We start from the raw sequence: 16,741 nt of genomic DNA on the forward strand, positions 1-16,741 counted from the left end.
GCATAATCACATCTATACCGAAAACTAAATTGCCCTACAAAGTTTTTATAATATCTAGCCAAACCGCATATGTATAGGAATGATGGTTATCTATCTATATATTACTAATACTCTCATCTTGTTTGTTTCTATGTCTATCTGTCTGTGTATCTGTGATAACCTGAATTATGCCAAAACGGTACACGATAGTGCTTCAATTTTTGGCCCGCCTTACTCGCCATTGTCCTATGGTGTGTTGTGTCAAGTTTCGACCAAATTACACGTTATTGACATTTTAAACTTTTCAAAACCCCACTTTGAAAGAATCTCTTCCGTCTGCACTGGCAGTTAGCAGCGTATGACGTCACAATGGGATATGACGCCACAATGGGATCTCATTTACATAAACTGCCCATCAGCAGTGTTCCACCCCACAATGACAGCACAATGGGATGGCATTTACACTAAAAGTAAATCTGTTTTAAAAAACACAGCAACTTCCACCACACCATGACGTCAAGGGCGGGTAGGGGAAAGGTAAAGGAGGGAGAGATGGGGGAGGGAAGGAGGAGAGGAAAAGAGGGAGGGTGAGGAGGGGGAGGAAGTGTTGGGGATGAGGGGGAATGGAGGAGGATAGGGGTAGGAAGAGGGATGGATGGCAAGGCGCCCTTGGGGAGGTTTGCCATGACTCGCGTCACAACGGGATCTCTGGCGTCACAATGGGAACCCGTCAGCCACGTGGGACAGGAGGGGGTAGGGAAGATAGAGGGGGTTATGGAGGGAAGGAGGGGGTGACGGTAGGGGAGAGGTGAGGGAAGGGAGTGGGGCAGATGGCCAGAGATGGCAGACCAGTGCTATCCAATCCAATCCAACTTTATTTGTTAAGCACTTTAAAACATCCAATGTTGACCAAAGTGCTGTACAGAAGAATAAACAAGACATCATAAACAGACAACATAACAGCTCACATGAGGCGCAAAAATTACATATGAAGTACAACAATAAATTAAAAGACATAAAACATGAGTAAAAATAATAGCCACGCAATAAAAGCAATCAAAATAAGAAATTAAAGAGTGCTTTACATAGAAAAAAATAATTAAGCTTCCGTACATCCACAGAAAAATTAAAATTAAGAAAAATGACACAACATATTGTATAATTCAACACAAACGTCCCCCCACAACAGAATAAAAAATTTCCACTGTGGGGAAAGGCATCAGAAAGTTCAGTCCTCTCCCTCTGTGATCACCCGAGGTCGGGGCCTATTTGTGGCCTCCGCAGCCAGTCCGATGTTTTCAGGCCCTCTTGCCAGAAAGCTGGAATGCCGGCATCGGGTGAACACTCCTCGGCAGCTTGGAAATGTCTGGAGCGGCCGCTTCCTCCCCGGAGACCGCGGCACCCGAAGTCTTCAGACCGCGCTGGCCGGAGCTCCGACTCTGGTGATCTCGAATCCCAGGCTCCGCGGTGTTTAAATCCAGCGCCGCCTGCGACTGGACACTCCGCAGCCACAGCTCCTCGGATGTTGGTCGTCAGGTCACAGTACTCCGGAGCTTACCGCACGGTGACCCGGTAAGGCATCACCCACTCCGTGTTGGTGTCCCAGCGCTGCACCGCCGCCGAAGCTGTAGTCCCGGCCGATCCCGACAGGAAACGCTGCAACAGTCTGATAGTAGGCCGCGAGGAAGGGGCGAAGAAGCAGCTCGAAGGGAAACCGCCTCTCCGACCAGGTAGGGACCAGGAAAAGTTTCCCCCTTCCCCTCCCCCCATCCACCACATAAAAGAAGACCTCCAACAAACATTTTGTAGTAACAGGACTAAAAATAAAAATAAAAAAGGGTGAAAGGACGGACTGCAGGCAGAGCAGCCATACACAACGGCGCCCCACTCCTGCAGTCCTGCAGCTATATAGAAGGGAGGGGGAGGGGGAGAGCAACAATAGTTGTTGCAATCCTCTGCATTAACTCCAAACTTAATGAAATCTTAGCAACAGTACCATTTTCAACTAATTTTCTCGTATTTGGAGTCATAGAGTGGAACTTTTAGTCCACCTTTATTTTCTAGTAGTTTCAAAATAAGATGTAAACGGGGATTGGTAACTGAAGCAAAGAATAGGTCCACCATCCAAGACCTTAAAGCAGGACTTTATTTAATATATTCTTTACATGTATTTTTAGCGACTTGTTCCATGCTACTCTTAATTTGTTGAAATCCTGGATTTTGCTCTGAGGTGTGTAAAACAAATAGTCAATTATTTTTAAATTATTAACCGGCTGATAGCATTTGTATTCATTTGAAGATCAAACTTCCAAGAATGACAGATGTATAGGTTTTAACCCAGGTACCGTTTGCCTTAAGATTGAAAACTGAGGTCACAGTGCTTGGTCCTTTATAACAATTCAAGGAAAGATAAGGAGGAACTTTGAATGGTACAGTTTCATTTTTTTGAAGGTGTAAATTCTAAACTCATTGTTACAGTTGAGTTTTGATTTTAAGTAACATTTCACCTTTTCGATCCTGGAATTTTGCCAAAAAAGCGGAACATTGGGGCTTTTCAGATGTACATGCATAAATCATTAATATTTTTTCATTACAATTATTCCATCACCATCAGAATAGGTTTAAAGTTGCTTTGTTTATGCACAAAATGGTGATGTGATCAGTCTGAAAGAGACAAATAGATGAAGACATTAACATACTATTTTGAAACAAATGAAATCTGGAGAGTCTGCGCACTCCGCCAGTTGTATAATTACTTTGTTACTCGCTCCATGGTTTAGTTTCTACTCAGCCTCTTGCAGCCACTGTCTGTAATTTTAGAAGTGATAACAGATTCTTAATTGTGTTAATCTACAATGCCTTAAGTATGAACTTAGTTTTGACCACCGAAAAAAATCTGAACAATGTGTGATTGATTCAATGAGTAACATTTTATGCATGACTAGGTCAGAATTATGTGGCATTGTTTCTGCCAGTTTGGAAGTGCTTAAGGCATGTTCCATAAGTCCCTGCTTCAATGGACAGAGGTTACCATTGAGCATGAAACACTTTTCACTGAAATAACCTCAATCTGGAGTTTCTGCTTAAAATATGAAAGCATTAACAGTCCCATCAAGGGCAAAGTTGAGATTGTTGTTAGAATTCGAAGCCAAATTTTTTTAATGCTCTCAACATCTTGCAATTTTGTATCTCATAAAGGGAAAGGGCAGAAAGTTACAAATTAGCTCGCAGAGGCTGAATGTTGCTTTCTTTCTTTGTTCGAGTGTATGAAATCAATGCAAAGAAGTAATACTTAAAATCCACACAATGGCTAAACTAACTGGTAATAAAATTTAGCACAGAAATCATTGTACGAGCCATGATCAGGTAATGAAAGCTAGCCTTCTGAAATTGAATGGTGAAATGGATTTTAGTTCCAGTTTATTGAAAAGGATTGTTGTCAGTTAATATTTCATAAACTTATACATACCTGCTCAATAGTATACCAATAAATGTCATCGTATTTTAAGATTGGTGAAATTCTGCTCAGTTGTACATTTGTGTTTAAGGTAACATTTTAAGTTATTTTTTAAATATTTAAATTGAAGAGCACATTGATTTGCACAGAATATAATGTGGAAAGTTTAAAAGATTAATTTCCCTAGTCCTTGATTGTGATTTGATTGAAAGAAACAGGGAGAAAAGAAAACATCTGTTTAAGATGAAAAAGTTTGTCAAAGATTGGGTTGGCAAAACTGAAGATTCGTGCTTCAGTTTTGACTGAATCAAGTCAAGTAAAGTCAAGAGATTTTATTGTCATGTGTCCCAGATAGGACAATGAAATTCTTGCTTGCTGCAGCACAACAGAATGTTGTAAGCATAAATACAGAACACTTCAGTGTATCTATATAGCATAGACCACACATATACACGTAAATAAACAGATAAAGTGCAATAGGCTGTTACAGTTCAGAGTCTGTTTGTTGGCGAGTTTAATAGCCTGATGGCTGTGGGAAAGAAGCTGTTCCTGAACCTGGATGTACCAGATTTCAGCCTCCTGTACCTTCTACCCGATCGATGGTAGCTGAGAGATGAGTGCGTGGCCAGGATGGTGTGGCTCCTTGATGATGTTGGCAGCCTTTTTGAGGCAGCGACTGCGATAGATCCCTTCAATGGTGGGGAGGTCAGAGCCGATGATGGACTGGGCAGTGGTCACAACTTTCTGCATTCTTTTCCGCTCCAGGACGCTGTTGCCAAACCAAGCCATGATGCAACCAGTCAGCATGCTCTCTACTGTGCACCTGTAGAAGTTCGAGAGAGCCCTTTCTGACAAACCGACTCTCCGTATTCTTCTCAGGAAGTAGAGGCGCTGATGTGCTTTCTTTATAATTGCATCAGTGTGCTGGGACCAGGAAAGATCTTCGGAAATGTGCAGGAATTTGAAGTTCTTGACCCTTTCCACCATCATTCCGTTGATATAAACGGGATTGTGGGTCTCTATCCTACCCCTTCCAAAGTCCACAATCAGATCCTTGTTTTTGCTGCTGTTGTTCACAACTGTTTGAAACATCAATAAAAAGAAAGAGAGCACTGGTGAGTTTACTAATCGCAAAGTGGCTGGCAGGTCAATGAAGACCTCCACAGCTGATGACAGAAGAATTCTCTCTTAAAAAAAAAAAAATCACCAATCAGATCAGAAACGCTCTCAGGAATCAGGTGTGGAGTTGTCAATGACCACTGTCTGCAGAAGACTTCATGAACAGAAATACAGAAGCTACACTGCAAGATGCAAACGACTGGATAGCCGCAAAAATAGGATGGCCGGGTTACAGTTTGCCAAGAAGTACTTAAAATAGCAACCACCCTTCTGGACCGATGATATGAAGATTAACTTATATCAGAGTGATGGCAAGAGCAAAGTATGGAGGAGCGAAGGAACTGCCCAAGATCCAAAGCATACCACCTCATCTGTGAAACACAGTGGTGGGGGGGTTATGGCCTGGGCATGTATGGCTGCTGAAGGAACTGGCTCACTTATCTTCATTGATGATACAACTGTGATGGTAGTAACATAATGAATTCTGAAGTGATAGACACATCCTATGTGCCCAGGTTCAACCAAATGCCTCCAAACTCATTGGCCAGCGGTTCATTCTACAGCAAGACAATGATCCCAAACATACTGCTAAAGCAACAAAGGAGTTTTTCAAAGTTAAAAAATGGTAATTTCTTGTGGCCAAGTCAATCACCCGATCTGAACCCAATTGAACATGCCTTTTATATGCTGAAGAGAAAACCGAAGGGGACTGGCTCCCAAAACATGCATATGCTGCCACACAGGCCTAGCAGAGCATCATCAGAAAAGACACCCAGCAACTGGTGATGTCCACGAATCACAGACTTCAAGCAGTCATTGCATGCAAAGATATGCAACAAAATACTAAATATGACTACTTTCATTTACATGACATTGCTGTGTCCCAAACATTATGGTGCCCTGAAATAGGGGGACTGTATAAACACAGCTGTAATTTCTACATGGTGAAACCAAAATGTATAAAAATGGTCTTTATTAAAATCTGACTCTGCATTTTAACCACATGTGATTTTTTTTCTTCTATTACAAATCTCAAATTGTGGAGTACAGAGGCATATAACTAAATGCTGTGTCTTTGTCCCATACATTATGGACGGCACTGTCGCTTCTTTACACTTGCTCCTTGAAGTAAACCAACATTTTGAAGTAATTCTCACTCTTTAAATCCTTTCAATGCCTTGCTCCTCAATCCATTTAATACCTCTACACTGGTTGTTTATGCATCTTCACTTGTTGCCACTCTTTTGGTGTCTTTGCTCTTGACCACCCAACATCTAAATTCAGGACATGTTTTCATGTTCTCATGTTCTCTTTCCTTCTCCAAGACGCTGCTCAAATGTTACCTCAGACCAAGAGCTTAGTTATCTGTTTTAAAATCACTTGAGCAATGTTAATTGGTGTCCCTGTGAAACACCTTGAAGCATTTTAAAATGGCAGAAATGCCTTGTAAATATCTATTCTGGATGATGGTGACAAGGTTATTGCAATTTCAGTTGGTCTGTGGTTATTGTAGTATCCAGTATTTTTAGATTTCAACTTTTTATTATAATGAATATTTATTTTATATGCATCCTGTTCTCAACTTGCATTCTAATTTCCCATCATTGGTATCTTGGAGTCAGCAAAACCGTAGAAACCATCCGCTAAAATTGATCTCATCTTTTACCTCGCCATACCCTGATCCATAAGTCTGAAGAAGGGTCTTGACCCGAAACATCACCTATTCCTTCTCTCCAGAGATGCTGCCTGACCCGCTGAGTTACTCCAGCATTTTGTGTCTATCTTTGGTTTAAACCAGCATCTGCAGTTCCTTCTTAACCAGATTTTTGAACCTGATTACTGGCAAAGTCCTCTTCACAGTAAAACCTCAGTAATATTTCATGTTATTTATGATATTTCAAAAGGATTGAGGCATTCCAGGACTGCCAGCTTGTGGAATAATAGAAGATGGCCTCTGGCCATTCAGAAACAGCTTTACATGCATTGATTTTATTAAAACATTCTTGGACTACAACATTTAGATTAAAAAAAATTACGAAAGTTTAGTGGGGGGTTTTGAAATTAACCCTCCATTTTGAAACGGTTTTAATTATTTTCAAGTTTGGCGTGTTTTTTGATGTATGCAAAAATGGAGTGGACTCTAAAATAAAAATCCATGAAGTCTGCCAACTTTTGTTTTAATCGCTCAGGTACAAAAGTGTAATATTTCTTTCTGTTTTTGGTGAGCACTAAGCTGCAGCAAGTTTATAATATTTGTTTATAAAAAGTTGATATTTTTCTATTTAATATCTGTGAAATCTGTGTGCTTGGTCAATAATGTAACCATGTTGTAATTGCATTGATTATGAAAAAAAATCTTAATATGATTAAGCTTGAAATGCCAAAATTCATTTAATGCCCCCAAGTTTTGAGAATGGCTTTGCATGCATGGTTTTCAATTTATTTTCTATGCAAGATATACTAGCTTTATTGGTCGTCGCCGTACAAAAACAAATCTACTTTATAGACTGTTGGGACATAAGCTTCAATTACAGTTGGAAGGATTCTGCAGAAATTATATGTTTGCAGATTTGGAATGACAAATGGAAGTAAATTAATGGACATCATCATAGTTGGCGCAAGGACTGAAAATATTAACATGTAGACTAAATGTCACTTTACATATGTTGCAGTCGGATAGAGGAAGATTTTAATTTTTTAAATGTATGTCCTTGATTTATGATTTTTGTGTCGGACATGGGAAAATGTATTGAATGTGCTTGAGCTTTATTCCATTGAGACTTTCATGGTGCACAAGTGTAATGCACTGCATGTAGTGGTTAATTTGATCTACAGTAGGTGATAGATTAAGTTCTGTGGGGTTGGATTATCTATAAATTATACCTCAATCATCTTCAAAATATGTGCTGCGTAGATACTGCTTATTGAACCAAGCCTGTTCAAAAATGTCTACTAGTTATTGGATTCCGGTAACATCCTGATTTAACTTTATTGAGCCAACAAAAGCTGCAATCAGGTTTTTCTGTAACGATGCTGAGCTTCAGATCTCTGGGGAAGTATGATCATCTCCACTGATGGGATCATAACCAGAGAAAAAGTCAATCCTAGTCTTCTGAATATTCTTTGTGAACATCTAGCCAAAAGTGTTTTTCTAAACATCAACATTTCTCAAATCAGAGAAAGTACAGTTTAAGAAACAAAATACAATTTACATTTTTGGAATATTGTATGCTCATTTTAATTGATTTCTGCTTGGGAGTGAATGGTTGATACTCTTGATTTCTCAAAAAAATATTTTTTGTTTCTGTTCCACCCTTCCCCAAAGCCTGAAAGAATAGATCCAAGTGCTTCAAGACAAGGCTATGATGTGCGGTCAGATGTTTGGAGTTTGGGAATCACTTTAGTAAGTACTGTTTCTATATATTCACAAGTAAATGGTGTGGAAGTGAGACAACACAAACATAGTAATATGTAGAATTTAAATTTCCTCGATTTAACTTTCAAAATAATAGTGTGGAACAAATAATGACAATGTCAGTCAATTAAGATTTTTAAAAAAAAAATTATATTCTGTTCTTTAGTATGAGCTAGCCACTGGACGATTCCCATATCCAAAATGGAACAGTGTGTTTGATCAGCTAACCCAAGTAGTGAAAGGTGAACCCCCACAACTCAGCAATTCTGAAGAGAGAGAGTTTTCTCCCAGTTTCATCAACTTTGTTAATTTGTGGTAAGCATTATTCACATTTAGTTACAAATAACGTCGTATCTTTGTTGGCACATCAATCATTTCACTTATTTTCCTCTTCTATTTTTGTTACAGTTTAACTTAACGTTTGTCGATTTGCCTCCAAGGTCACGCTCTAACATTGGTGCAAGCACTCATGTGCCGAATATCATGGAGCAGCATCTTCTTAGCTCCATCTATCTTGAAGTTCCTTAACTGCAGCTGAAATTAATTTCATTCTTGTCTTCCTGCTGCAACCAGATTAATATCCATACCTCTAGAACAACATTCACACTTTGACTGTGATAAGAGTCATAGACATTCAGCATGGACACAGGCTCTTTGGCCAAACTTGTTCATGCTGACCAAGATGCCTCATCAAAGCTAGTCCCGCTTGCCTGCGTTTGGCCCATATTGCGTTATATTGAAGCGTTTTTGATTTGGAAAGCAGTAAAAGCTACTTTAATAAAACATTCATTTTTCTAGACTGTTGAATTCGATTTGGAAGGATTCGGAATGTGTTTTTTTTTCCAGTTTTCTCAACTATGTATGTGCATTTCAATGACATTTCCTTTGCTCTGACCAGCCCTGTTTTAGACATCTAAATTGTTCACACCTGTTTTACACTAAACTGATGTGAAACATTCTTTAATATGAATTTACTCAAATTTTACTAACTTTATTATCTGTGCTCATCTCTGTGTCCCATAATCTAAACCTGGAGCTTCACTTTAGATGATAACTGCTGTTTTACTCTTCACACAAGTTCATTTCTTTAATTCTACTCATGGAACGTGTGAAGATTAATGCAGTTTAGTTTAGAGATACAGTGTGGAAACATGTCTATCGGCCCACCAGCGATTCCTGTACACTGGTTATATCACACAGACTAGGGACAATTAGAAGCCAATAAAGCCAAGCCAACATGCAAGCGTGTCTTTGGAATGTGGGAGGAAACCAGAGCACTGGAAGAAAACCAACCTGGCCACAGGGAGAATGTGCAAAATCCATACAGACAAGAATCTGTAGTTAGGATTGAACCTGGTCCTCTGCTGCTGTAAGGCAGCAACTCTCGCACTGTGCCACCCCAAAATGTAACTGCCATGTTGTCATCTAACCCTTCTGTAAATCAAATAATCAAATGCTAGTAGTTGGGCATTGATGGACTCTTTGAATCCAAATGACAAATTTCTGTATTAACGTAATTAAATATTTATTTGACACAAACCTCCAGATACTAACAATGTAGAACTTCTTTACATCCTTGGGGCCTAGCAAGAAATGGTTTGCTTTCTTCATGGAGTATCTATTCTAGTACATTACAGTCAATACCTAGGAGTTCATCTTAACCCATCCAATAAATGTAGACATTGTAGTATGTGCATGTGTTAGATTGTTGATGCTGATCTGGTGTGCATGTGAGGCTTCAAATAGGATTTGGAATTCATTTGCGCAAAAGTAGAAGCATGTGATTCAAATAGCCCTTACAAAGTGTGCATTTCATTACTCGATATACTTTCATAGATCTTCCACTAGTTTTCTTGAGAATTTAAATGAAGACGCACTGTACTGAAGTAACTCGGCAGGTTAGGCAGCACGTCTGGAGAACATGAATAGGCAACGTTTAGGCCAGATCGGAAACAGCCTGTTCATGTTCTCAGGAGATGCTGCCTGACCCACCGAGTTACTCCAGCACTGTCTTTTTTTGTAAATCAGCATTTGAAGTTCTTTGTTTCTCCTGAGAATTAAAATAAATTGAAATCACACAATATCTACTCTAGTTCATTACTTTCCAGTCAATACCTAGGGGTTCATCTTAATCCATCCAATAAATGTGTGCATGCACTGTCAATAGAAGCGTTTCAATAGGACATTTGATAAATTACTTGTCACTGTGGAATATAATTTAATAATTTCCTAAATCTGCTCGGGTCTTGTTGTTTAAAATAAATAACTGTTTTGGAACTGAATGGTACTTTTCTAAATCTGCATTTTCAAACACTGTTCTTATTAAACATCACTGACCAACTATATTTAATGTAAAATTTATATCCTTGGAAACCCATTTGTTTCTATACTCTTAATTGTGTGTGTGTTTTTGGACCTATTTCAAATCTCGTCTTCATGGAGAAGAGTTAAAGTTCAAACCAATAAGATGGTTTTTGCTACAATTTTTTTGATACTAGACAATAGGTGCAGGAGTAGGCCATTCAGCCCTTCAAGCCTTTAAGGGGGGGGGGCGGGGAGAAGAAAGGAAAAAGGAAGAGGAGGAGCCCGAGGGCTGAGGGAGAGCTGAGAAGGGGAGGAGACAGCAAGGGCTACCGGAAATGGGAGAATTCAATGTATATGCCACTAGGGTGCAGACTGCCCAAGCGGAATATTAAACGTTGCCTATTTCCTTCGCTCCATAGATGCTGCTGCACCCGCTGAGTTTCTCCAGCATTTTTGTCTACCTTCGATTTTCCAGCATCTGCAGTTCCATCTTAAACACTGGTGGTGTTGCCAAAGAAGCCACTTTGTTCCTGAATAACCTGCTAACATATTCTGGGCCATCACAATTGAAGCCAGTTTACTTGGCAAGCTTCTATAACAATGTTGGCTTATTAATCCTGATATATGGAGTTGTTATCTTCAGAAGGGAAGTTAGTTTTGAGTGAGAGAGGACAAACTATCGAATTCAGTCAAAACTCTGTTACAAAACCTCCATTTGAAATTAAGTTCACACCACCCCTCTGAATATCTAATGGTTTGTATTTCTTTCAGCCTTACAAAGGATGAGTCCAAAAGGCCAAAGTATAAAGAGCTTCTGGTAAGTAACGAAGTAACATACTGAACTTTTATCGTACATTTTTGTTTGTTTTAACTGTACATAGCATTTGTTCGCATTTATTTTCAAAATGGTCAATGAACTCCACGAATAACAGCAAAGCACAAGCATCTCCATCAGTGTTTGTCCATCAACATTTCACAGGGACATCAATTAACATTGCTCAAGAGATTTTAAAACAGTTAAAACTAAGCTCTTGGTCTGAGGAAATATTTGAGCAGCATCTTAGAGAAGGAAAGAGACCATGAAAACATGTCCTGAATTTAGATGTTGGGTGGTCAAGAGCAAAGCCACCAAAAGAGGGGCAGCAAGTAAAGATGCATAAACAACTAGTGTAGAGGTATTAAATGGACGGAGGAGCAAGGCATTGAAAGGATTTAAAGAGATTGAGAGTTACTTCAAAATGTTGGTGTACTTCAAGGAGCAAGTGTAAAGAAGCGACAGTGCCGTCCATAATGTTTGGGACAAAGACACATTTGCCTCTGTACTCCACAATTTGAGATTTGTAATAGAAAAAATTTGCATGTGGTTAAAATGCAGTCAGATTTTAATAAAAGCCTTGTACATTTTGGTTTCACCATGTAGAAATTACAGTGTGTACAGTTACATAGTGCACTTTAACCACATGTGATTTTTACTATTACAAATCTCATATTGTGGAGTACAGAGGCAAATAAATAAATGATGGGTCTTTATCACAAATGTTATGGAGGGCACTGTAAAACTGAAACCAGTTGGGTTAAATGAGTGGATACAAGATTAAAGAACAGAAACAGATTACTTATTTGTGGCCTTTTTTAATGGCAGAGTATAGTATAAATTATTCTAATATTGATCCTGCACATTAGTCCTCGGGATCAGTATTCAGACAATGTCTCCCATATGGAGGAAAGGAATTCATTGTCATGGACTGAAATTTTAATAGTGTGTAGCAAAGAAGGGATTTATATGATCAAATCTGGGAAAATTGCATGACATGTTGCTCAGGTTTGTTTAGAAAGCAATGTGCAAAGAAAGCAAAGATAAATGACCATCAAAGTAAAACTGCGGTACGATGGCTCGATAAAGTTGATGTTAGATACTTGATGGTGATGTTTTACAAGGAGCTTCCGATTGGTCTTTTTTTTTTTTACAAACTAACATCGTAATAAAGTAAGTTTGCTGAGAAATCAAATAAGAAATGGATATACTTCAGGAGAAATGTTATTTCTGTATCCAAACCATCCTGCTGTTGTCATTTCAGAAACATTCTTTCATCTCGATGTACGAAGAGCGCAGGGTGGACGTTGCAAGTTATGTTGGCAAAATCTTGGATCAAATGCCCCCAACTCCCGTTTCCCCAATGTACGTCGATTAATTTTGCTGCTGAAAAGATGGCCTTAAATTGGCTTAGAGAAATCAAGGTGTAAAGATTTGTTTTATGACACATTGCAGTGTTTCTATTTTTAACTTGCTCAAACAGTGCAATAAAAATTGGTGTTCCATTTTCCTTGTGTCTGCCCGCAATGTCCATTCGAAGCATCCTTCTCATTGTACCCAAGTCATCACAAGAATGTTACTGGACCTGAAATATTTATTGCCTTTTTGGGATAAACATTGGAGGTGCCGTTGATTTCATTTAAATCTAAATATTGCTGGAATACTGTGCACCCAGTGCTGGGAGGAGATGATCGAAGCAGGAGTCCACTGAGTACCAGTCTCAGAACAGAAAATACTGGAAATGCTTCGCAAGTCAGGCACAGTACAATTCTGGAGAGACTGTCTTGGACTAGTTTTTCCCTCCATTGCATAAAATATTTTAGGTAGCACCTTCAAGGCCGCCTAGATATCTGCTTTGTCTTCAATGAAAGAAAAGCTCCACGTGAACAGGATACTTCGAACAATATTCCAGTGCAGTCAAGCAACTTTGAATTTTGCTCAACAAAGTGCAATAGATTTACTGATTTTAATTCTGTTGCTTTATAGTTAGTGTATATCATGGAGGAATGAAATCATCTGTATTTTACTGTTAATAAAGTTGAAATGATTTTTTTTAAATAAGCGCAAAATTGAACAGCATGTCTTTCACCAAAAAAAAGTGTGGACTGAGGTTTGTAATGAAAACAAATTTGATACAGGAAAGGTTTGATGCAAAAAAAAAAGGAGATATTCCCTTAAAGTTGAACTTTTGTATAAGTTTAATGATATTCACTATATATTATCTTTAACCATTGGGAAAATTGGACAACTAATCTGAGATAAATTGACTATTAAAATCTAGATTAAAGATACTGGGCTCGGTGTAACTTTGAGCAGCATGCTTTGAATAAAGCATGTTGGGGGAAAATTAAGCTTGTGTTGAAGCAACAAATGTTTTCCTGTTTATCAGTCTGTAAATGTACACATTGATGTCTTAGGATTTTAGACAAAAGCAGGCTATATATGGATTATGCAGTGAGCACCTGGCAGTGATGTACTTAAATGTTGCCCACCGACAGCTCATACTGTGGCTCAATGTGCTCTTTTATACCAGGAATTATTTATGCAAAAGTAAATGTATACCCGTGACTGCTGAAAACCTGGAGAAACCAAAAGCTTTCCAGGTTTATCAGTGGTGTATCGACACCATTTGACTATTTGTTTAATTATTGGTTGTACTTGTCTGCTGAAGCAAAACAGTTTAGGGATAAGAGAAACAGATGGAACAGTTTGGATGTTGGGTGCAATGTCTTCCATTTAGTTTAACACCACAGTGATTGCCCATCTCCACAGGTGCTTCAAATCAGGAAGAATTGCTTCAGATCATGATAGGAATTTTAGCTGCATATCAGGATTTGTGTGCTGCACAAACAAGGATTCTTTGTGAGATTCTATTTTTCATACCAACATCTGTGGAAAGAACGGTAGTTTTTTTTTGGGGAGCAGGTGATAGTTTTTGTAATGGACAAGTAAATCCAATATATCTCCTTTGTACATCAAAATGTCACTGAAGTTTTTTTTTAAATATGCAAAATTTGTGTTCCTCTATCCTGCTTTCACAACGTAAGACATGCTTCCTCTTTCCCAAACCCATCACAGATCATTGTGTTGAATTCTACTGGTGGAGAAATGAACTTGATAAAGTCAAGAGACTTCTTCAAACTTCTCGAGTGGAATGCCTGTAAAATTGGCCGTTTATACGTATATTAATCTTAGATTATAATCTATTATGGGTGAGGAATATATTACAGTGTATCTTTAAAAAGGTGTAAAATGGTCACAAACTGTGAAAATAGAATAAGAACTGTACATTGTGAACTTTGGTTAATTTTTCTTTCCTGTATCATAGAAAATGTATAAAAAATATCAAAGCTGATGTGCAGGGATATCGCCTTACTTGTCTGTGAAAATAGAGCTCGCCGAGTAATATCACCATAGCATTATTTTACAGAGCTCATGGATATTTCTTATCCTGTATACTGGTTTGACTTCTTCCTATATTTAAAACATTATAAATGGAATCTTAAATATTCATATAATAGTTCTATACTCTTGCCTGCAGGTCAGTTGTAATAAAACTAGAACGTGACTGTGACCTTGTTCTTGTTTTGTAAGGTCTGAAACACAATTGCAAAAATAAACTCCAAATTGAAATACTGGAAAAAGTGTACAACTTGATGTGTTTTTAGGACAACATATCAATCTGATCTTTTAATAATTACCATAATTTGAGATGTATCAACAAATTTGCAGTCAGCCTGATCATTGGGTTCATATTTGGGTTGAATTGTATAACAACACCAATCACCCACATGAGAAAGAAACGTTGCTGTGCTTTAACACGTCTGTTTTTCACCAATATATCCCATAGTGGCGAATATATTTGAAACCTTCCAACCTTAATGTAAAATTGCCTTTTCAAATAACCGATGTTCAGCTTTATGCAGATTCTGATTCAATTGGCCATTTTTTTTTTAATTAGACGCTTGTAAATCCGACATTGGTGTTTTGACTGTTAGAATATTATGGATTGTTTCCATAGTACTTACCCATGCAAGAAGAAAGTTGTAAAACAGTAAACCCTCATTATAACGGACCATGCTGGGTGGGGTGGTGGTGGGGGTGGATGGAATGACGGAATGACGCCCGTTATTGCCGATTTGTCCACTATTACCAAGTAAGGGATTACAGAGTAAGAGAGTATCATTGTATAGTGTGGTAGAAACACAGAACTGCAGAGATACACAATACACAACAGTACACTAAGTGCTTAAGTAACTCGGAAGTTCATGCCACATCTTTGTAGAACAGGGATAGGTGAGGTTTTGGATCGAGACCTTTGATCAGACTCTCAGTCTGGAGCTGGGTCTGGAATCCAGGTGAGTTGAGGCGAGAGTCAGTGGAGTCATAACTCGCTGCCCACAGGCAGTCGGAGTGCAGGTAAGGGTTGGGGGCGGTAGGTATGGCCTGGAAGCGGCCGAGGAAGCTGTGCACCGTTGGTATTGGCAGTAGATCTGGCCTGCAAGTGGCCGGGCCGGCTGTGTGAGCCGGGGAAGGAGTCGACAGCCCGGCCTGGGAGCGGCCAAGGATACGGTGTGGGCCTAAGGTGGTGTCGGCAGCCCAGCCTAGTAGGGATGGATTGCGGGCTTCGGGTGAAGTCTGCTTGCTGCCTGGAAATGACTAGGGACCAGAGTGGGTCAGGGCTAGCTTCAACAGAACGGCTGGGTGGTGTGGCTTCCAGGCCTGGCAGTGAAAGTTGCTAGATAACCAAATACTGCTGGTAGGATAATGCCTCACCGCTATTCTAGACTCAACATATTGATCTGCATGAAGCATCAATTCACTTGCACAGTACACTCCTGGCATTAGTTTTGCTGAATGCCACTGTTCAGATCACAAACATGATTCTAAACTATCAAAACAAAAAAATATGGTGGAAGTCTGAAATAAAATTTGAATGCTGAAAATTTCCATTTGCTTTTTGGACTGGAGTAGTGGTGTGCCTCAGGGATTGATGCCAAGCCCATTGCTGTTTGTGGTTTATATCAATGATTTGGATGAGAATGGAGAAGGCATGATGACTCTCAGTCTGAAGAAGGGTCTCGCCCTGAAACGTCATCCATTCCTTCTCTCCACAGATGCTGCCTGTCCCGCTGATTTACTCCATTTTGTATGCCTCTGATTAGTACATTTGTAAATAGCACTAATGTAGGTGGTATAGATAGCAAAGATGGTTATCAAAAATTACAACATGATCTTGATCAGTTGAGCAAGTGGGTTGAGGAAAGGTCAATTAAGTTTAAAGCAGATAAGTGTGAGGTGTTGCATTTTGGGAAGTCAAACCAGGGCAAGACCATGGTGAAAAGCAGGGGCTTGGGAGTGTTGTAGAGCAGAGGGATCCAGGAATGCAGGTGCTTATCCTTGAAAGTGGGTTCACAGGTAAATGAAGTCAAGAAGGCTTTTGATACATTCCCTTCGTCAGTCAGGGTATTGAGTATTGAGGCAGTCGGAGTGCAGGTAAGGGTTGGGGGCGGTAGGTATGGCCTGGAAGCGGCCATACGTTGGTAAGGCCGCATTTGGAGTATTGTGTTGTTTTGGTCACCTCGTTATAAGAACGATGTTAAGCTGGAACGGGTGCAGTGAAGATTTATGAGGAAGTTGCCAGGACTTGAGG

At 39.3% G+C, this 16,741-nt stretch overlaps 1 protein-coding gene across 3 annotated transcripts in view; it reads left to right on the forward strand.

The window, feature by feature from the left end:
* map2k4 (mitogen-activated protein kinase kinase 4) overlaps positions 1-14,732 on the forward strand; it is a 77,323-nt gene extending 62,591 nt beyond the window's left edge. For 2 of the 3 annotated variants that reach the window (XM_033044081.1, XM_033044083.1), the window contains 4 exons: positions 7,881-7,958; positions 8,137-8,285; positions 11,046-11,091; positions 12,353-14,732. In XM_033044081.1, the coding sequence (XP_032899972.1) occupies positions 7,881-7,958; positions 8,137-8,285; positions 11,046-11,091; positions 12,353-12,466 (387 nt within the window). In that variant the 3' untranslated portion in view covers positions 12,467-14,732. The remainder of the gene's footprint in view (positions 1-7,880; positions 7,959-8,136; positions 8,286-11,045; positions 11,092-12,352) is intronic. The other variant, XM_033044082.1, reaches the window with a different exon arrangement.
* The last annotated feature ends 2,009 nt before the right edge of the window (positions 14,733-16,741 follow it).

The sequence above is a fragment of the Amblyraja radiata genome, chromosome 26 (genome assembly GCF_010909765.2).
Source record: "Amblyraja radiata isolate CabotCenter1 chromosome 26, sAmbRad1.1.pri, whole genome shotgun sequence".
Classification (NCBI taxonomy): Eukaryota; Metazoa; Chordata; class Chondrichthyes; order Rajiformes; family Rajidae; genus Amblyraja; species Amblyraja radiata.